The 22575-nt window shown below is 46.7% G+C and overlaps 1 protein-coding gene and 1 pseudogene across 1 annotated transcript in view; both read right to left on the reverse strand.

Moving 5' to 3' along the window:
* The window catches only part of LOC103241654 (serotransferrin), a 73506-nt gene extending 51150 nt beyond the window's left edge, over positions 1–22356 (reverse strand). The window contains 13 exon segments of the mRNA XM_073023601.1: positions 234–369; positions 1960–2112; positions 3473–3508; positions 4083–4176; positions 9401–9555; positions 10781–10958; positions 11723–11901; positions 12395–12450; positions 13255–13387; positions 14074–14250; positions 15011–15119; positions 20076–20248; positions 22185–22356. Of these exon segments, the coding sequence (XP_072879702.1) occupies positions 234–369; positions 1960–2112; positions 3473–3508; positions 4083–4176; positions 9401–9555; positions 10781–10958; positions 11723–11901; positions 12395–12450; positions 13255–13387; positions 14074–14250; positions 15011–15119; positions 20076–20248; positions 22185–22227 (1622 nt within the window). The 5' untranslated portion in view covers positions 22228–22356.
* Positions 4186–9391, reverse strand: LOC103241652 (fatty acid CoA ligase Acsl3-like; annotated as a pseudogene).
* Positions 22357–22575: the final 219 nt, after the last annotated feature.

A 22575-nucleotide genomic window follows, 5' to 3' on the forward strand; every position in this document is an offset into this window, starting at 1 on the left:
ACTAAACTGTACCAAACACAAGTCTCTGCTGTCTTTGACAGCCATGTCAGCATCCTGGGGGAATCTGGCCTCCCCACCCCATGTGGTTGTGAAATCTACTGGTTGTGAAATCTACTCTCTTAATACATACAGCACTAACAGAATAGGAACCTAAGAATCTTACCTTCATTCCTAAAAGAAATCTGGCCAAGGCTTGTATATTATTCTGTTTGTGTCAGGGTTAAAAGACTCACCTGAAAGCCCCTGTGTAGCCGTAGTATCCCTCTTTGTTGTTGGGTTCACACAGGTTTGGGCTTGTGCCCATACACAGCTTACAGAGACTGGAGTTCTTCTCAGACCCAGGGGCACAACCTTCACTGAAAAATTCATCTGCGCAGAAGGACAAGAGGAAGTCAGCCTGAGTCAATGCAAGCAGCTTTTATCTAAGACATAACAGGGCTGCATGGCCCAGAATAAGTAGAACATATTCATTAATTCTGTGACCAGCCACCAGCAACCCAGGACTTGCCAGGCTATATGCTTTAAAGGGGAACCTGTTGAGATTGGGAAAAGGAGTTAATGACCATTACAATTTAGGGCAGAGGGGATTTATTCGAGCACAGTAGTGATGTCATCACTACGCTAAAGAAAGAAGAAATGAAAAATGTCATGAAAGGGAACAGAAAAAGGATGAAGATGGAAGGTCTTGCTTCCTGAGCATGTGCCACCTGTTTTCAGATGTTCCCATTCCCTGCCATTCATTAGAAGAGTGTTTGCTACATCTCCAACCTCAGGAAAGGGATGGGGAACTTTCTTTGCAGCTCAGCTGCTCTCCTGTGGCCATAAAAGTGCTAGGAGGTTCAGGAGAGCAGAGGTAGTGCCTTTGTCAGTGGGGATCCTGAGTTTTCTGAATGTCACCCCGGCTGCGCTTTGCTTCATGTCTAAGTGGCGTCACAAAGCACCCTGGTACAGAGACATACTCTCATCACCACTTCCCCGACCCCACAGGGTTTTCTGGGTTAATAACCAATTTAGAGGCCTTTGTTTTTTTAAAGAGTTACCCAAATTTGGAGGTGGCAGGGACAAAGTACTTAGGAAGCTAATGTAAATCAGAACCACTGGAAAACATCTGTCTGTGGGAGAACTTACACTTAAAAGTTTAAGCGGGGTAGAAATGAGCTCATACTTGGTGATATTCAGAGGACATAGAAAATAAGGTGATTTCTACTGCTTAGAAGGGTCCTAGGAGCTGGGCAGGGACTTGGTGAGATTGCCAACACCATAAAGAGACCCAGGATCACCCACACTCACACACCCTACAAAACCTTGTGGCAGGGATTGCTACCTGTCTACCCAATATCTGTTTCTCCTTGTACTTTGTAACAAAAATCTGGTTTTATCTGGCGTAGGGACATTCCCAAATGAAATATTACATTTCTTTTTTACAGCGAGGTATGGTTATGTACCTCAGTTCTGGGCAATGAGAAGTTTGCTGAAATAACTGGTTAGACTTCCTAGAGAGCTCCTTTAAAAAGGTGGCATAAACTTCCATTTGCTGTAACCCCTTGTTGATTGGGGCTGCCTGGATCATGGATGCGATGGCAACCATGGGGTGACCTTGAAGATGGAAGTCTCATGCTCAGAATGGAGGAGCAGAAAGTGTGAAGGAGCCTGGGTTTCTCATGACCATACCAGCCATGCACTGCTCACCTCTGGTCTTTCCCATGGGAGATAAATGTATATTCACTCATGCCATTATGTGCAACTGAAATGAACCATCCCAACTCAGCAACCCAGTTCCAGCCCTCCCAGCCCTGGTTGCAATGTCCTTGAGGACAGCAAATTCTACTGTTCTTTGACCAAATTCTACTTCTCTAGAACCAGAGCCCACGGCATCTTATGCCACACTCCTCTTCCCTAAGGTAGGACCCTGCTTTCTGGCACAGCCCTCACCAGCCCTCCTTCCCAATATTCACTCACCAAATCTGCAATGGTTGATCTTACTGTAGAGCAGGCCCATGGGGATGTTCCAGCCAGCAGTTCTGCCAACCGCCGTATGGCAGGACTTCTTGCCTTTCAGATTGTCCCAGGTGAGGTCAGAAGATGATTTCACCACTGCTACAGCAAAATATCCTGCAAGAAAGACACCAGAAAAGGATGTATTAACACCTCTGGGGCTTCCAGAGTGTCTGCTTCCAATCAATTTTCCTAGGGAAGCAAAGATATCCTCAATCAGTCATTGTGTCTTGAGAGGATCTTCCTGGTAACTGACTGAGGGGAAGTATAAGGAACTTTGTCAGGAGGAGATGAATTTGAACTTTAAAAACAAAATATTGTGAAAACAACATCATCAGAGCAATGGCTGGGTGTTTAACCCTTCCCTAAATGCATAAAGTCACTGAAGTTATAAACCAGCCATTCACTCTCCAATGTGTCCTATCAGAGGAATGGATACTGAAACAGCTAATGTAACCACAAACTTTCATAAATTAACGTGTATTGAGATATAGTAGTAAAAGATCAATAAGCAAACGAGAAAAATTGGGCCAAACATTTTCTGATAAGGAGAACATAGTTTTATACCAAAATAAATATGCAAAATAGAAAATGTCAGTATCAAGTCAGCTGCCATTTTCAGCAGCAAATGTATACTGGTCCTTAAAATGGGAAATAGAACATTAACCTACGATTTCGGTTTGCCAGTTTAATTAATTCGGATTACAAAACAGAATCTTTATTATCCATAGAATAAGAATGGCTTTTTCTATATCTGCTGAAGGGCTTAGCTCCCCAAGTGATGGGGAGAGGCTGGGAGGTTGTAATGAGTGGAAGTGGCAAGGACAGACTTGTACAGTAATGGCTGCCTGGAATGTGACCTGTAGGGGCCTGAGCGGAGGGGGGCAGTGCCCACCTTGGTGTACGACTTCCTGACTTGCTCCTGCTCTGTTTCTTCGTATGTACCCTTAGCCAGAGCCCTGGGTGACAGCCAGGTGTGCCTGGGTTCCTGGACCCAGCCCTGGCTGGAAGGTCAGATAATTTTATGTTCCTTGATATCTGCCTGTGTGAAGCTCTCTACTGAGCCCTATAAGGAACAAATAAGCAAAGTTCCTTAGTTGGTGCTCACTCTTATCTGAAAATGTGCAGGCCTCATGTCATGTAAGTTGAGGATCAGTGGGAAAGACCTGGATTTCCCTTCCTAGATATATAATCCTAGATGATCTGTCTGTAAACTCCCTGAGCTTAGGGTCCACTTGTGTATCCTTAGACGATGCCAAAACCTACCTTATAACATTAAATGAAAAATCCTGTGTGCAAGCCATGGCAAGTGTAAAGGGATAATCATCATGATCAATTACTATCCTTCCATGATTTGCTCACATTGTAAAAATTGGTCTCTTACAGTGCCTTATATAGTTGAATTTTAAATCTAGCCAATTCCCCAAAACAATGGGAATTTATCTTTTAACTCCAGAGGTTATCAATTCCAACTCACCTTCCTCTGCTGTATTCTCACAAGTAGAGCCGTGTGCTGGAGAGAAGAAAATGAAGAAGGCGTTAGACCCTTATGTATAGATTGGGAAACCATGCCTTTTTTTATACTGCAGCTAAGAATAAAGAAAGAGAAAACTATGCATGTTACCAATTCCCAACAAGTCCAGACTCTCTGGCTCATGCAAGTCCATTTCACCTCCTGGCCTCTGGAATTTATCCACAAACTGTGAATGTCAAGTTTCCTGCTCTGTCTGCATTGAGCCCACAGAGGAGTGCTGGCCAACTATATTTAGATCCTAGCAACAGGGCATTGAGAGAAGTGTGAGTTTTGGAACCTGCAAGACTGCCAGGAATCCCAGCTGTCCTTTGCAATGGGGTCGTCTTTAGTGACAGCACTTTCATTTCCCATTTCTGGAATGTACTATAACTCCCAACCTTCAAGATAAATGTGGGGATTTGAGATGATGGAGCCCAGAGCTTGCAAAGTAGGAGGTGCTCAGAGAGGGAAAGCTTTGTGGCAGCTGTGGTATGAATCAGGCTGTGATTTTTCCATCTCCTCTCTTCATGGCCCAGAGGGAAGAAAACACAGAGAGGTGCTCCCCACCACTTACTGTTGTAGTTTTCTGCCAAGACAGGCACCAGACCACACATGCCTGCTATGTAGACAAACCCTCCATCCAAGCTCATAGCATCAGCTTCTCCATTCTGCAAAAACACAGTAAATCACAGCAGATGAAAAGAAGCTGTTTCCTGTGCCACCTACCTTTCCAGCTGTTTCCCTGAAGCAGCCTTACCAGCACATGAGTGCCAGGGAGACAGCAGGTGCTGATACTAATCCCCAAAGGATCAACCAGGCACACTCAGCAGAGAAAATCAAATGTACTCTCATTTTTCACCCAACCATCATGAACTGATCATCAACTCCAGGTGCCTAGTTCAAGAGCAAAGACCCACATTCAGTCTTCTTGCCCTCTCATAGGACACACTGTCCCAGAGACACTCCTACAACACATTTCTGACACCAAGAATTCTCATGTGCAGATGGATGAGTGGAGTCAGGGACTCGTGGCTGTGGCTGTGGAACACAGCACCTTCTGAAGGGGGCTCTAGCCTCTAATGTAAGCCTCCTTGGCTGAGTGCTATTTCCGTGTTTGGTGCATACAACGTGTTTAATGAATGAGTCAAATATTTTCAAATGATCTAAATCTCAGCTCTAATAAGTCCCAAATTTCAGAAATGCTTAGATTCAATGAGGTTTGTAAGATTTCCCTTTGATCTGGCAATATACTTTCTAGTAATAAACCATAAAAGAACAATCAGACTGGTGGGCAACTATTTAGACAAAATGTGTAAGTGGGCAAAAATAACATGTGTGATTTATAATAGCAAAAAGAAAATTAAACTAAATCCTCAATGACGGAGAATAGCTAAATAAATGGAAGCATATCCATACTATGGAACAGATATCAACATTAAAATATCATCTTTTTTTCCTTTAAAACATAAGTGGGCTATATTTATTTCTCTCAATTTATGCAAGATAATTATTACACATCAGCAAATATTATCTTCAATAATGATTTGATTCATAAGTATTTGAAATGTATGTAATTTCACATCAACAGCCTTGCATTTTTTTAATACTGTAAGTTAAAAAGCACCCCCCAACGGCCACTTTATATACTTTCAATATCTTCCTCTACACATCCAAACTTTAAAAAGTCATAAATCGAACATATAGGTCATGTTTAGAAACTTGAGGTTTTAGAAATCTGCTTCCTCAATATGATTCAGAAAACTCCTTATACTGACAATACAGTCACAGGTGGTAAAAGTAGTTGTAGGAGGGAAAAGGAAAAAAGAGACAGACACAAGTTTGCTCTCCTACTATTTTACTAATCCTGTCCATTGAAGATGGTGATGTCTTAAGAAGTAAAAGTCTAGGTTGAATATGAGGAATGGAGTTTGCCTCACGGTTTGAAACACGCATATCAAATAGTTTCCTATTTGATTTGAGCTCACTGTAGCAAACTGATGCCAAAAGAGAAAAATCATTTCTTCCACACATTCGCTCAGAGTCTGCCTGGTAATGTGTATTAAATTCTTTGTGTTTTAGCTTGAAGGCACCTGTTGCCAGACCAGTTTCAGGATCCATGGGTCAGGGCTCAAACCAATTTTTTTTTTTTTTTTTTTTTTTTTTTTTTGAGACGGAGTCTCGCTCTGTCGCCCAGGCTGGAGTGCAGTGGCCGGATCTCAGCTCACTGCAAGCTCCGCCTCCCGGGTTCACGCCATTCTCCTACCTCAGCCTTCCCCAGTAGCTGGGACTACAGGCGCCCGCCACTGCGCCCGGCTAATTTTTTTCTATTTTTTAGTAGAGACGGGGTTTCACCATGGTCTCGATCTCCTGACCTTGTGATCTGCCTGCCTCGGCCTCCCAAAGTGCTGGGATTACAGGCGTGAGCCACCGCGCCCGGCCTCAAACCAATTTTTAATGGATTTTCATACTTTTTCAGACATGCTCAAATAGCAGCTTCAGAAAGTACTTTAAGTATGGTAGTCCCCTCTTATCCTCAAGAGATATGTTCCAAGACCCTCAGTCTTGGAACCTGAAATCCTATACAATGTTTATTTCCTATACATACAAGCCTATGATAAAGTTTATAAATTAGGCACAGTAAGAGATTAACAACAATAACAAAACAGAAAAATTATAACATACTATAATAAAAGTTATATTAATGTGCTCTCTCTCTCTCTCTCAAAATATCTTAACATTTTTGGACCACAGTTGACTGTAGGTATAATCCAAGAAAGCGAAACCTCACATAAAGGGGGACTATTGCACCTCATCTTCTGTTTCACAACTGTTAAACAGCTCCTTCCAAGTTCCTGTAAGTCCTTTCTTTCAAATTAGTTCTGTTCCTTTTGATTTGGCATAACAAATCCAATGACATAAGAAGGATTAACTGTTTGCAAATGCACAAACGTCATCTATTACTGGGAGATTCTTCAGAGTTGGCTGTACTTTCCCAAGGGAAACACAGTCTCCTGCCTGTAGTTTTACAAGGTCCTTTTTATGATCAATCATCTGTAAACAACCATCAAACTCTCCAGTATCTCCAGGACATAACCACTTCTGTCCATTTCCATCTTCAAAGAAATCAGCTTTTGTTTCTGCTTCATTTCTGTAGCATCCCATTGTCACATTTTAGCCACTGATAAGAATTCCACCTCTGGGATGTGGTTTTCCAGTATTAAAGTATCCACCTTCCTCCCAGTTCTTTAATTTCACAGCAAACTAATGGGACTCCCACTTCTGCCAGTATTGTAATCCACACATCTGTAATTGTTCCAGCCCCTGCAGGTTCAGTGAGTCCGTATCTCTGACCACAACAAAAACATACTCATGAACTTGCTGCGTGTTGCAGAAAGTGGAGCACTTTCGTACAATAAAAACTGAGTATTTCCACCTAGCAAAGCTGAATATTTTCACAATTTCCAGAAAACAAAGCTGCCACACAATCCAGTACTATGCTCTTTTGAAATGTGTTCCATTTTATAATTATAGGCCAGAATAAACAGATTGTGTTGAAGACTACTCATTTCATACACTTTATTCATGACATTTTGGTAGATCTGATCCATGATTTCCAGAACAGCTGCCATCAGTGTTGGTTTCAACCTGGAAGGAAGTAGACCCTTTGCTTCTGGGTTTTTGTTGTTGTTGTTGTTGTTGTTGTTTTGAGATGGTGTCTCACTATGTTTCCCAGGCTGGACTCAAACTCCTGGGCTCAAGCAATCCTCCTACCTCAGCCTCCTGAGTAGCTGGTACTACAACTGCATGCCACAGTGTCCAACCCATTTTTTACTTTAAAAGACTGATCCACTAAAGTCTGGGGTGAAGAGTAGCCAAGCAGGCATCCATGAGAAAAACAAAGAAGCTCAACACTTAATTCTAGAACATGGACCAGAGGCAAATATCCAATGTAGTCATCTTCCTCTTCCAGTCTGGGAATCCTTTCCGCCATCCCAGTAATACCAGTAATGATGTTTCTATGCCAGATCATGACTCCCTCTGGAAGTCCTGTGTATCTACTCATGAACATGATTACTGCAGTAACTGAGGGCACTGGTCGCTCTGGGATCTGTTTTCCACATTCACCTTCGCTTTCTACTGCAGCCATGGTGTCACGATAACAACCTTGGGAAATTGGGACAGTTCAGTGGCTTCCCATTGACAGTGATGATGTGTCACAGGTGTGGGACCAAATAAACTATGTCTTTCAACTTTGTTTCCAATAATTCCTTACTAGCAATGATATTGGTTACTTCTGTTTCATTAATCCACAGACCCTGGACCCCCTAAAGTAGCATATAATTTTATGAACTAAATGTTATGCATGAAACATACCTATCCAGCAATCATCCACTTGGACGTGGTCTCACAGAACATGGCAATGTTGATCTTTGGTTTCTGCCCCAACATCTGTAAGCTATTTCCAATGTTAAAGTCTCAAATGATATCTTCATTGGAGAGCAAATTATGATGTCCAAGAAGAACCTTTTAAAATATGTTTCCATTGGGTTGTACTTCATCATCTTCATTTAAGATTTCACATGTTCCCAAGAGTTTTTTGTTGTTCCTTTTTTCACAGATGTAAACACTTTATCTATTGTCTCACATCCAGAGTATACTATTGAAGCCCAACCACTCAAACTGCTAACAGATCTGTATAGACTCAGGTTTTGAATTTGTAGGCTTTGCTTTAACTTAGTTTGGTTTTTCTTGTCTTGACTTAGACAAAAACTAAAATGGAATGTATGTTAAAATAGTATAAAATGATACTTATAAATTGTATGAAATATAAAAGAATGGGGCTGATGGTCCCTTTTTGCTTCATGGTAGATAGTTCTGAAGATACATGGTTATTCATAAGTGCTCAAAAAGTAGAATTAACATATTTCAGCAAAAATCAGTTGACAATGGCAAGAGGTACTAGTGACTTTGTAATATGCATCTTTGTTTCAATATATTTGCTGATTTATTATAAAGGATTCAACTCAAGAATAGCCAAATGGAAGAGACACAGAGGGCAAGAAATGTGGGGGGGGGGGGGGAAGGGGTCGAGCTTGGCACTTCATGTTCTCTCTGGCAAACCACCGTCCCCCATCTCGATGTATGCACTAACACAGAAGTTCCAGATTAGGTTTTACAAGAATGATTTATGACATGGGAAAAGCTTACTAGATACTGTGAGGTGAGTAAAAGGTAGCAAGCAACCTACATGAAATGATCCCAATAAGAGAATTTTCTCTGAATTACATGATTATAAGTACTTTTCATTTCTTCTTAATATTATTCAGGATTTAAAAAATTCTCTGTAAGCCAACATGGAATACACTTTCTTAAAAAACAACAACAACAACAACAAACTTTTTAGAGACAAGGTTCTGCTAAGTTGCTAGCCTTGAACTCCTGGGCTCAAGCAATCCTCCTGCCTCAGCCTCCCAAGTAGCTGGGACTACAGGTGCATGCCACCATGCCTGGCTAGGATACTCTTTTGATCAACAAAGCAAATTTGTACCTGCTTGGATCCTACCAGTTACTCAGGATCTTACCACAGTGATTATGGCACACCACTGGTCTCAGGACACCCACACCACCGTCCAGCCTCCCTAAGCAGGCACCGCTCAGCCTGCCCTTTCACCATACACTCATACGAGAAGGAAACTGGGCCCTGTGGGCATCCTTCAGATCCACAAACTCAAAGATTCTGAACCTCCAGTGGGACTGTGCTCACATAGTCAGGGCAAGGTTCCTGGGAGCCAGGTTTTTGCATCATTCCCAGGAACACTCACTAGCTCAGTCTTGGGGGTCAGCAGGCAGTAATGACAGGGACACTGCCCTAGGAAGGCTGGAGTGACATACCATGATCTTGGCGATGCAGTCTTCGGTGGTCTCTGCTGATTCACACTCTATTCTCCCTGCACTGTTAACGCTCCACTCATCACACTTGAGCCTCTCGTGGTGGCTCAGCGCACACCACTTCACAGGCTTGCATTCATCTGTTGGGGCTTCTGGGCCTATGGCATAAAAAAAAGAACCAGAGATCGGAAGCGGCCCTAGCTGTTGCCTGGTGTTTATCAGCACTACTCACGGTCTTCATGCAAATGCTGGGATTCGCCAGTAATCAACAGTCCCATTCAAGGAATTAATCATCTTAGAAAGCAAAGTCAATGCACAATCTCTTGGGTGACTTCTCATTTAGATTTAGTTTTTTATGTCTTCTGAGAAGCCAACCTTCCTCTCCAACCTCTGGGCACCATATGACCTCTGGCTGTTTTTTTCCTTCTTGTTTTTCAGATAGCATTTAACTACCGGAGGTGTTCTTATTTATATGTTCATTGTTTATTGTCAGGTTTTCTGCAGGTGAACATAAGCTCCAACAGAGAAAGGGTCCTGCCTGTCTTGTTCACCAGGGCATCCTCAGGGTTAGGGCAATGCTAACACATGGTCAGCATAATAAATGTCTGATGAATAAATGTATATCTGCTCATCTTTCAGACTGAGCTCAAGAATCACTTCCTCAAGGAAGCCTTGCCTTAACCCCAAGTCCAGGGTCTGTTTTTCTTTGTTTTGCACTCTCATAGGGCCATGGTATTTTGTTGTCAAAGTTTTCCCCTTTTAAGCATATCTCTTATTTTGTAATTCATCATTCAATAGCATGACTATTTATTAAACATTTATCTTCTCCCCAGTTTGAAATTTCCAGAACAACAGAATCAAATGTATATTTGTCATGCCATCCTATATCCAGCACCTAGCAGAGCATATGGCTAGATGTTCAATAAATGTCTGCTGAAGAAATTAATGGTCAAGCAAAACCACAGTGACTCAATGAAATTCAGGACTGGGATCAACCTCTCTCAAAACGCCTCTTCATTATGGCACATGTTGACTGGCTGGAGATGCGCAATACATCATAATTTTGTTCTATTTCATTTACTCTGTGATAAGCTAATTGGCTTCACAAAGTAGGCAAGGCAGTCCTGATTGATGCAAAGGAAATACTGGAACCAACTCAAGTCATTTTAAAGGTGGATTTCCTTTAAAGCCCATGGTGACATCAAGGCCATCTCATAATGACTAATGCCATTCAGCATCAGTCTAACACTGGGCTCACAGACAGGTCAGAAAAAGGAGCATCAGGAGAGGCATGCAGGTCCCTAAAAAGACTCAATCTCTGGCCCCTGTGCTCACCAGGTTTCCCAAGTGCTTGTGGTCACCTGCTTCCTCCCAGGTACTCACATGTGCCTTCCCGTAGATTCCGGATGGCAGTGATATACTCATAGCCCAGGTACATCTTGGCATCCATCCTTGGGGGGACTTTTAAAAACCCGTGGGCAGAGTCCTTAAACAGCAGGTCCTTCCCATGAGGAGAGCTGAATAGTTGGAATTCTTTTGATTTGTCTTTACCAAAGTGTTCCTGTTCATAGAAAAACAGAATAGTGGATGGCAACAGAGAAGAAAGGAGGCTGAGAAATGGGACTGAAGTTAAAACAAGTCTCTGCAGGAAACAACGTGAAAAAGTTCAAGATGCCAGGAGAGAGGGCAATCGGACCTGCTCCTGCTCACCCAGCACTTCCTCTGCCCGTAGCCCTTGTGGGTCCGCGATTTCCCTAAACCTGCTTCTGTGCCTGTCTCCCGGAACGGGTTGAAACATCGGTGAGAACAAGAAATGTGGCTAATCCAGAGGCTGCCCTGTGTGGGTGCCAATCAAACTCTCAGTGGACAGATGGGAGGGCTGGGCAAGAGGAAGCTGGCTGAACCCAAATCACAAGCTCTCGGGAAGTAAAGCCGCTGTGCGAGCAGCCCCCCCACAGCCAGGCTGAGTGGAATGGGGAGAGAGACCATTTCCTTCTGGGAGGGCCATGGAAAGCCTCCTTGGGGAGGGGTTTAGCTTTGGGCCTTGAAGGTCTGGTTTAGGTAAAAAGGAATGGAACAGAGCAATTCAGAGCCTCTTCAGATATCACCAGCCAGAAAGGCAAGGGCAGCAGATGGTAACACCACAGCAGACTCCCTGCTGCTCTGTGAGGAGTCCCAGCTTTTAGAGAATTTAATGGCATGTGGCATGGCTCCCACTGTATTCTGAACACGCAGACTTCCAGAGTGACAAGATGGCCAGGAGGAAAACCCCCAAATCCAAGCAGAGAGCACTAAGCTGGAGGGGAGAATGGCAGGTGGGGATACCTGGGCCTGGTTGAGAAGCTCCCAGATCAAGTCCTCCTTGCCACCCACACTTCGGGCCACGACGGTGTGAGAAGGGACCCGGGCCAAGTGGCAGTCCTTGTATTCATCTACCGGCTTCCGGGTGTTGTCCAGGCAAAGCAGCTCATACTGGTCCCTGTCAGCCTTGTTTGCCAAGTTCTCTGGGGAGGGAAAGCCCAGGTGAGCCTAATGCAGGAGAGCCATGGGCTGTGGTGCCCATCCTTGAAATTCCATTGATCATAGAAAGTATGAGCTGAGAGGCCTGGAGTGACCCCTGAAGGCCAGAGAACATGCAGAAGAATGACTTGCTCAAGACCCCACAGCCAGGTAAAGGCTTCTGATACCCATGCAGCAGTGATTGCTCCTCATTCCACCAGGAGCCTGACCTTAGCAGGACCAACCCCCAGTCTTTGGTTATGGCAACACTACCCCAGAGGCAGAAGCACTGTGTGAAGAGGTCAAATGATGGAATGAGGCCCAGGAATCCAGATGGGGACCCCGTAGGTACCTAACTCTGCACAGGTGGAAACCCAGGCAATGATAAAGGAGAAATACAGTATGCTCATGTCCAACTACTGAGCATGAAAAAGAGAACACGGAGAAAGAACACCCACTATTTGGAGGGGCCCTGGTGGATTCTTGTCCCATACTTACCAAATATAGTCGAGTGCTTCACAAAGGCCACATCCCCAGCACCATCCTTCAGACACCTGGGTCAAAGAAACACATCAGCAGGGCTCCTGCAGGGCAGGCCCTTCTCCACCTGCACCTGGAGAGTCTGATCACACTGTCCAGCACTCACACAAGGTTAGAGCCTGGGGAAGGCCTCTGTGCAGCCCCGTAGCTGAAGCAACGCCATGTGGTGTGCAGACCTCCAGGGCAGTGCTGAGATGGGGGAATGAGCTCGCACAAGATAAAAAGCCCTAGTAACCCAAAGAAGCAAAATGCAACTGAAGATATTTTCGTGTGAAAAGAGTTTTTAAACTTCTGGAATAGAAGATAATGGTATAGTGTCTCCTGAGGGTGAAAATGTGCCCTTGACTGGTTGTAAAACTTTAGGATATAATCAAGGTTAAAAAGAGAGAGCAAGAAATCAGCTTCCCAAATAGAGACAGTGATGGCGGCAGGAGATAGGCAGTGTATTGAGCAGGTGACACTGCTGGGATTGAGGGAAGAGGGCCAGTCCCTGGACAGTGGACCCAGACACTAGAGGCATGATTGTCCTTTCAGGCTCTGCCTGATCCACTGAGAGGGGACCCTGACCAGGCTTGAGGTCTCTGGGGAGAGAGGAAGGGCCCCCAGGAAAAGGGCCTGCTTGTCAGGGTCAGATGAAAGGGAACATGGGCTGGCTTGGCCTAGGAGTCCCAGGTTGTGCTTCTGACCCACTGGGAGGGGATTAGGCCACCTTGATGCCCCTGTAGGCAGTCAGGGCTCAGCTTTGGACCAGCAAAGAATTCTCACCCTGAGGACATTTGGCACTTTGGCCACCATGGAGCAGCAGACATCTCACTCACTTGAAGGCGCCTGAGTAGCTGAAGTATTGATTAAGGGTGGAGCAGCCACACCCTGGACACAGTTGACACAGCTGGGGGAAGTCCGTCCCATCCGCACAGGGGACACAGCTGCCCGAGAAGAAATTGGCCACTGCTGCTCAGCACAGAGAAAAGGACCACAGAGCATGAGTGAGGCTGGTCCCAGCCAAAGGCATCACCCCACCCAGACCCATCAGGGAACAGAGGGGACTAAAACCAAACCAGCACATGCAGTCCCAGCTTGCCCTTATGCTAACTCATCAAGATCAAGGATTTCTAATAGGAACAGTTGACCTCTGTCTTGCCACCATCCGTCTGAAGAAGGCCTATGCTTCCCATTAACCACGGCCTATCTTGGGTCTTTCTCAGTGCACACTCTCCCTGCTTTGTCAGAGGCTGGAACAGCTCAGAGAGAGGTCCCCTCTGGGATCCATGCCCCAGACATAGAACTGCCTAGAGAGGTGCAGAGTTCCAGAGAAATCTCCAGGAAAGAAATCTAGAGAAGTGGACAAGAGAGCCACCATCATCTAGACTGAAACCCTCTGCCGAGCCTTGCACCCTTTCCTCACTTATCAGAACAGCCTCTGCTGGGGTGTCGGGAGCTCAGAGCAGAAAAAAATCTCAGCTCTACCTCCCATGCGCTGCTGGTGCAGCAGACCCGCCAGTTTAAAGTTGGTTAACCTCCTTCCCCCACCTCGGTTCATCCCACATGTCTGCTGAGGGTGATTGCCTGGTGTGGCCTGTGTGGGCATCTGGAGCAGAGGCAGCTGCTCAAGGGCACCCAGCCTCCTGCCAGCTTACCTTTCTCAAGAGGTTTACGTGGCTCAGGTAAGTCACAGTAAAGTAAGCCTATGGGGATGTTCCACCCAGCGGACCTGCCCAGGCCCGTGTGGCAGGACTTCCTGCCTCGAAGTTGGTTCATCTGGAAGTCACTATCCTTCTTCACCACAGCAACAGCATAATAGAAAGTCTGTGGATCTGCAGAGGCACAGTGTGAATGGAAGGCCTTCAGCCTGGTGCAGGGAAACATGGCTCATCACCACGGGACTCTTGAGGAGGGAGGGGAGTGGAGAGGCCTTGCTTTTACTGGACTGGGAGATAAGGAGGAGGGAATCAGGAAAATCGTCCTAGGCTTGCAGGGGAGAGAGAAGACCATAGAAGGTATATTTGTAATGTTACCCCTCCAGGCAAACAGGGGCAAGAAGGCCACATGCACATGTGTCCTGAATGCTTTGCCTCCCCTGGCCCTGCGGCGTGTCTGCCTGCACCTACCAACCCCAGCCACCAGGAGACTGTAGCTGTGGCAACAGAGGCCCATCAAGTATTTCCTGTCCGCTGGCACAGGCCCAGGGACAGTCAGGTTGATCTCAGAAGACTTGCAGTGCTGCTGGCATCTGAGTGTGTGCTCCAGAGTGACCTCTTCCATGTGAGTGGTACCTATGGCTCCAGAGGCCTCCAGGGACCCTAGACATATCACTAGACCACAGTAGGTCAAGCTGCACACAGCCTGCTGTGTTTGTCTGGTAAGCATATCCCCCTGGCGCAGGGGTCAGTTTTAGGAGCACCAGTCCTCAGCCAGCCCCAAGCCCCCGAAGGCCTTGCTGTGTGGCTGTGGTGGCTGATGGGGCCCCTCATTCCCTACTCACTCTCCAAAGATGAAAACCTGCCTGTAAAACACAAGACTCAGCATAGAGAATAAGGGTGACAACTCCTTCCTGGGGTCCTGGGGAGAACTTACCCTCTTTTGACCCGTAGAACTCTGCCACCACAGGCTTCAGGTTATTGGGAGCCAGGTAAGCATCATACACCAAACCCGCATCCAGCGTCACAGCGTCCGCTTCGTTTGCCTGAAAGAGAACAGGCCAGTCCTGGATGAAGCCCTGACTTCCAAGGAAGGCCCACCTCAACCTGCACAAGTAGAGAGTGGCTACCAGGACTCCACGGACCCAGGGCCAGAACTTGACTAGACCAGGCACAGCCCTGCTGGCTTCAGTTGACTCTGTCTCCCTTGCAAGGGCACTTAGCCACCAAATTCCTATTCCTTATGCATAGAGGGAGGGATGGATTGTGTTTCTCTTTTCCCTGGTGAGGTGCTCAGCTCCTGGTCAAAAATCCTACGTGACTTTACCGTAGGCAATTACGAAGGCTTAACCTGGCAGGCTCCATGGGAGAAAGCCGCCTGTGCCACCCCAGACTCAGAGCACAGCCAGTGCAATGCAGTCTCTGGAGGGGACTCTGCTGGCAAGGATGCAGCTCGCTTGGGGTGGCCACGCTCTTTTTACACCTGTTTTCATTCCTAACCCATGACTTTTGCTCAGAGACCTCTTTATTTTGAGACTTCCTTTGAGGTCTTCCTCAGGTGCCTCTGTGGAGATTTTTTTTCTAGGGGAAGATGGAAACCTTGAAAACATTCATCTTCACTCTGACTCGGTACTCAATGCTCTTCCTTCCTGTCCTGGGTCCATAAAACTGCAGGACCCTTTTGCTGAGGGACTGGGCACTTTCTCTGGGTTTAGCTTCTTGGTGATACTATGTACTGAATGATCAAAGGCTTGATTATTGCTTCCATTTTTGCTCATCTCTGGTATAATTGTCTACTCCAACACATGGGCAGCTCATCTCTCTATCTCAGCTCCATTTTACAAGTGAGAAATCTGAGGCACAGAAAGGTTAAGTCACTTCCCCTGGCCACGTAGCCAGTAAGTCATGGAGCTGGGATTTGAGTCTAGACAGTCCGGGTTTATTTACTGTTACTTCAGGTTATGTTTCTTTTTGACTTTGTGCTTCTATAAGCCCTCATCTTTAAATCAACAGCTCCCTTGAAATACTATAGCTGCCTTCTTACTGGATCTATAATTTATTTTCTTTTTATATAAGTCCTTAAAGTGAGCCCAACTCTCTTTTATTTAGACACTTAAACACATAGTTTTACTCCTTTTGTGCTTTAAATGTCTTTAATCAAAATGATTTTTCCAGAAGTCTTTGCCGGTTCTCTATGAAGATTTCCTATTGATCAAATTACAAAGCAGGCCAGGTACAGTGGCTCATATCTGTAATTCCAGCACTTTGGGAAGCCAAGGCAAGCGGATCACCTGAGGTTAGGAGTTCGAGACCAGCCTAGCCAACATGGTGAAACCTTGTCTCTACCAAAACGAACAAAAATTAGCTGGGCTTGGTGGTGCATGCCTGTAATCCCAGCCACCTGGGAGGCTGAGGCAGGAGAATTGCTTGAACCTAGGATGCAGAGGTTGCAGTGAGCTGAGATTGCACTATTACACTCTAGCCTGGGTGACAGAACAAGACTCTCAAAAAACAAAACAAAATGAAACAAAACAAATTACAAAACAAAAAGTATAGTTCCATGAGCTTTGTTGTGTTACAATCAAGTAATAAGACAATAGTATTTCTAAATGAAATAAAATATGTTGTAAGCCAAACTATATCAGACGTCTCGCTCTTGTTCCCCAGGCTTGAGTGCAATGGCTCCATCTCGGCTCATTGCAACCTCTGTCTCCCAGGTTCAAATGATTCTCCTGCCTTTGCCTCCCAAGGAGCTGGGATTAAGGCTCCTGCCACCACGCCTGGCTAATTTTTGTATTTTTTTAGTAGAGACGGGGTTTCACTATGTTGGCCAGGCTGGTCTCGAACTCCTGACCTCAGGTGATCCGCCTGCCTCAGCCTCCCAAAGTGCTGGGATTACAGGCATGAGCCACTGTGCCTGGCCAATTTTAACCATTTTGAAGTGTACATTTTAGTGGCATTAAGTACATGCATTCACATTGTTTTATAACCCTCACCGCCATCTCCAGAAATTGAAACTCTTTACCCATTAAACAATTACCTCCTATTTCTCCCCAGCCCCAACCCCTGGTAGTCATTATGCTACTTTCTGTTTCAATAAATTTGACTATTCTAGATACTTCATAAAAGTGGAATCTTACAATATTTGTCCTTTTGTATCTAGCTTGCTTCACTTATGTTTTCAAGGTTCATCTCAGTGCAGCATGTATCAGAGTTTCATTTATTTTTAGGGCTAAAAATATTTCATCATTTGTGTGTACCACATTTTATCTATTCACTCATCAATGGATATTTGGGTTGTAAAACATATATATATATATATATATTTTTTTTTTTTTTTTTTTTTTTTTTTTTGAGATGGAGTCTTGCTCTGTCGCCCAGGCTGGAGTGCAGTGGCCGGATCTCAGCTCACTACAAGCTCCGCCTCCTGGGTTTACGCCATTCTCCTGCCTCAGCCTCCCAAGTAGCTGGGACTACAGGCGCTCGCCACCTCGCCCGGCTAGTTTTTTGTATTTTTAGTAGAGACGGGGTTTTACTGTGTTAGCTAGGATGGTCTCGATCTCCTGACCTCGTGATCCGCCCATCTCAGCCTCCCAAAGTGCTGGGATTGCAGGCTTGAGCCACCGCGCCCGGCCATACATATTTTTAACATACCACAATACAAAACAAAATTAAGAGACAGAATGGGCCTGTCTGTTCCACAACAACTAGACCTTATGTATGAAACACACTTCGTGGTTTTGTTTAATCTGCAAACACCTTCCCTTCCCCAGTCCTCACGTTGTTGAATAAAAATGAAGCAAACAAACGAGAGCTTTGCCCAGTGCAGTGGGGCTGGGAGAGTGGTCAGGAACCTGGTCTTTCTTTTCCAAGACACCAAGAAATCACTGGTGCCTCAGGGGCTCAGGAAGCTGAAGAGCTAAGGCCTAAAACACAGGGTCCAGCACTTGAGCTGCAGGGTTCCCAGGGGAACCTGTGCCAGCTGGGAGGGACAGGATTATAATCAAGCAAGCTCTCACAAGTCAAGATAACCAAACCCAGAAGAAGGAAAGCCACAGAGAGAAGGCTGGAGGGAAGCCAAGGGGAAGCCAGCAGAACGACACTGGTAGAGGAGGAAAACCCCAGCGCAGATTCCTGGAGGGAAGCCAGGCTTCATCTGGATATGTCTACCTCTTCCACCTTTTCCCTTCGGCTAACCTCCTGCTTGCTTTGTGCCGAGAACTGTAGAATTTCCCACACTTGACAAGTCTGTCCAAACCCCTGCACTAAGAGACCTGACCAGACTCTGGCACGGCTCCTAACAGAACAAATCTCTGTCCCTGGGATGGCCCTGGTTCCCCTTAAAGTGCTTGCCTGAGAAAACTCAGTGCTGCCAGGAAAATGTATCTGTTTCTTCTAGCCCACACAACTGATGATAGGCCCCTGACCTCCCTTGCCAAGAGCATTTACTAAAAAGGGCTGAAAACTGTGAATATGTATCTCTTGAAACTCACAAGCATCTGTCTCAAGGACTGAGAGCCATTCCTTTGCAACACAATCATCAGGATGGATAGAGTGTCTGTCTCCCAGTCTCTGTGGGAGAATAGAGTCCTAATCAAGAGAACTGCCAGCTATCAGACACAGCTGGCCTCCTCACATTTACACTGACCAGCCCTTTCTACCTTTTTACTTCTCTGACTCTACAGAGCCCTGCGTTCTCCCCTCCCTCATTCTCCCTTTAAAATGCCCACGTCACCGCTGCACAAATCAGAATGGAGCCCAGCTCTTTCCCCCACTGTCAGTAGTTACTGAATGAAACCTATTGTCACTGCCTAAACTAATATCTGGCTGTGCTTCTCTTTGACAGCTCCCATCACCCTGGCTTCCCCCTAGCAACTTAAATAAGCCCGCTCTGCTCTGCCTCAGGCCCTTTGCATCTGCTCTTGCTTGCTGGCTGGTGTATTTTACACTGGGACCAACCCAGGCTCAGTCCTTGGGTCTCAGCTTCATTACATCTCTCTCAGAGAGATGGTCTCTGACCACCCAGGACAAAGTGAGTCCCTGTCAGAACACTCTCCTCTTTCCCTCTATTGTACATCCCCACATTTCGGAGTTAGTTGTTTACTTATTCGTGTGTTTTTCTGCTCTCCTGACTAGGCCACGATCTCCCTGAGGGTAAGGACCAGTGTGTTTAATTCACCACTGCAGCCCCATTGCCTAGCATGGGATCTGACATGTACAGATAGGCAGGGGCAACGTTGAAAGGATGAAGAGCATTTTTGTAGACCTAAGAACAAAGGGATCAGCTGTCACCTGCAATCAGGACACTGTACTCTTCCCCCTACATGCATCACTCATCTTCCCAGTTGTGTATCAAAAGCTGCCAAAGAAGGTTATATAATAATTTTGATAGTGGACATTCTTACTTATTTATTTTTTTTGAGATGGAGTCTTGCTCTGTCACCCAGGCTGGAGTGCAGTGGCAGGATCTTGGCTCACTGCAACCTCTGCCTCCCCAGTTCAAGCGATTCTCCTGCCTCAGTCTCCCAAGTAGCTAGCTGGAATTACAGGCATGCATCACCATGCCCAGCTAATTTTTGTATTTTTTAGCGGAGATGGGGTTTCGCCATGTTGGCCAGGCTGGTCTCGAACTCCTGACCTCAGGTGATCCACCTGCTTCAGCCTCCCAAAGTGCTAGGATTTCAGGCATGAGCTACTGCGCCCAGCCTGATAGCAGGCATTCTTATAGTTTTGCTGAGTTCAGAGAACCTAGTGTCTCAAAACAGTCACCCTTGCATCTACTGTGTCTGGAAAGCAAAAGTCAATGTGCTTTTTGACTTTTGCTTTCCAGACATATTAAAGAAAACCTCCCGCTTTCCATTTTTGAAGTGATTTTAATAACAGTCAGGGTTGACTGCCCCATCTATCAGCCTCCTACCTGTGAGTAAAGAATTGCTCCAAAGTGACCAGAGATAGAGAAAGTATGGCTTTCTTCCACTCTCTTTTAGGCAGCAGCGACTTACCGCAATGGCCCTGATGCAATCGAGGTGAGAGGCTTTCTTCACACAGGCAACACTGGGACCATCGGATGGAAGGACGCTTTTCATATGGTCGCGGAAACTCTGGCACTTGGTGGCCTCATGCTCTGACACTGCACACCATCTCACACTTTTCTCGGGGACAGCCAGACACAGCCCTGGGGGAGAGAGGCCAGAGATGGAAGAGACCCACTCCCTGTGCTGAGGGAGAGATAGCATCGCCCCTAGAAAGGCCTTGACAGCCACATCCCCTCAGTCCTGTCCTCCTCTCACTCCTGTCCATGAACGCTACAGGGCACAAGTTCTACTGCATTCTGAGACTGGGCCAATAGAACGTTGCCCTAATGGCCTCCCAGTTTCCTCCCGACCACCCTCTGCTGGCCAGAGGGATGCAGGCATGACCATCAGCTCCCAGTTGGAGATGACAGTCTGCTCTGTCTCCGCCTTGTCTCCTCCCGTCGCTGTCCTGGCCCCTGCCCTGCCATGGAACATAAGCCTCAGTGTGCACCGGGCGTTTTCAGCTACCCCAACACATTGGCTCGATACCTCAAACTTCGGAAAACCAGCAGGGGAGGAACTGCCATCTTTTTGAGAAGAGGGAGTGAGATTCAAAGAATGATGCCTTGTTTTTTTTTTTTTAAACCCAAGGTCACCCTGCTTATTGTTGGCCAAGCCAGGCCTAGAATCTGGGTCTCCAGACTCTGGGTCTGCTACTCAGGGCACACAAGAAGAAAACATTCTGAGTTACACCCCTTCTTGGCCAGTAGTTTCGGGTAAATTAATGAAAAGAGAATTAATTTGTCTGTAACTCTTGTCTGTTGCTCTCTGTTTAGGAATAACTAAAAACTCCACAAATTCAACAGTCTCCCCTCTGTCTCCACTGAACTCTCCCTCCACTTTCACCACACTTTTTGGCTGCCATTCAGAAAAAAAGCTGAAGCCAGCCATGGGTAACTATTAAAATCCATGTGGCTGCAGAGATAGCATCCATATCACATGAGCTTCTGCCCTGTGCCCAAGGTCCTCTGTCATCTCCACTGAAGCAACAAATGCTGTTATGTTGTGGGCCACAACAACAAGGCTGACTCACTGGCTCTGAAGAAGATCCACGAAGCCTGTGGCCAGGAGGCCCACAGCTCTCCAGGATGCATGAGGAGGGGCCACCAGGGATGGCCACCCCAGCGACCCCCATCATCCCCCTTGGCCCATGGGAAATCCTAGGAGGCAACCTAAGTCTGTGGCAGCCCCTCCGCAAAGCCACGCCTCCAGGGTTCCTATAGGCGAGAATGTGTCCTCAGTGGAGCATTACCTTGCACAGCCTGTGAAGTGCTCTGTGCGGGGATAAAGGCAAGTAACGTGGGGTCCTCTCTCAAGGAATTGCTAGCTTATGGGGAGAGACAACTAAACACGGAAGCCCCAACAGTGTGACAAATGCCCCATGAATGGCAGGCAGAAGTTAGAGTATGAAGGGGGCCCCACCTCAGGAGGTCGGGGAGTGAGGTGTCAGTCACTGCCCCATAGCAGGATGTGTGCAACATCCGCCACTGGTACCCCGCATCCGCCACCTCGCTGACCCTCACCTGACCCTCCCAGGCAAGTGCTGTGATGACCCCTTCCCTGGTGAGGAGCCAGTCAGGATTTGGATCCAAGAAGTCTGGCTTCAAATCCCATGCTCTGACCGCTCGATGGGCGCTCTGACAGCTCCCAGGGCACCCAGGGGACATCAGACTCTGAAAGGGGGAATGGTCAGACCCGGGAGGCCTTGAATGCCGTGCAAAGGAGTTTGGATTTGACAAGAGGCAGCAGCAAAGCGTTTTGATAACCTGGTTAGACGTGCTCTGATTTATTATATTTCACTGCTGCAAGATTTACTGGACAAAGAGTAGGACGGGAAGGAGACAGTGAGTGCAGTGAAAGGTGTCTAGAGGCCCAAGCAGAGGCCGGGGTGGGGCGTAGAGAGGCAAGGGAAAGGCACCCAGGCATCCAGGCTTCCAGCCTGAGCGAGGAGTGCATGCAGGCTGCGCGGTGGCCGCCCGGGTTGCAGGGAATGCTCCAGCCAGCAACTCTGCGCTGCTTCCCCGCGCCCGCACTCACCCAGGACGGCGCAGGCCAGCAGGGCTCCCACGGCGAGCCTCATCCTCCGGGTGCGGCTCTGAGCAGCGAGCACAGTCCCACTCGCTTCTGTGCAGCCTCCCGTGCCCCACGTCCTTTTATTCCCGGCCCGGGCCGGCTGGGCGCAATCTTTGACCTCCCGTGTTTGTGCAGCCCGGTTGCCCAATCGCCCCTCTCCCAACCCCCCTTCCTTACTCGCCCCACTGATCACCTCATTTCCTGAGCTCTGGAGACGACCCGCGAGTGGAAGGACTCCAGCACAGAAATGCTGATGAAAAGAGACATGAAGTACAATCCAGCCATTGTCATAGCGGCTCGCTCGGTGCCAGGAGCGGCTAAGGCGGGCTGGGAACCGGGTGGCTCTGCTGCTGAC

The sequence above is a fragment of the Chlorocebus sabaeus genome, chromosome 15, assembly GCF_047675955.1.
Source record: "Chlorocebus sabaeus isolate Y175 chromosome 15, mChlSab1.0.hap1, whole genome shotgun sequence".
Lineage (NCBI taxonomy): Eukaryota > Metazoa > Chordata > Mammalia > Primates > Cercopithecidae > Chlorocebus > Chlorocebus sabaeus.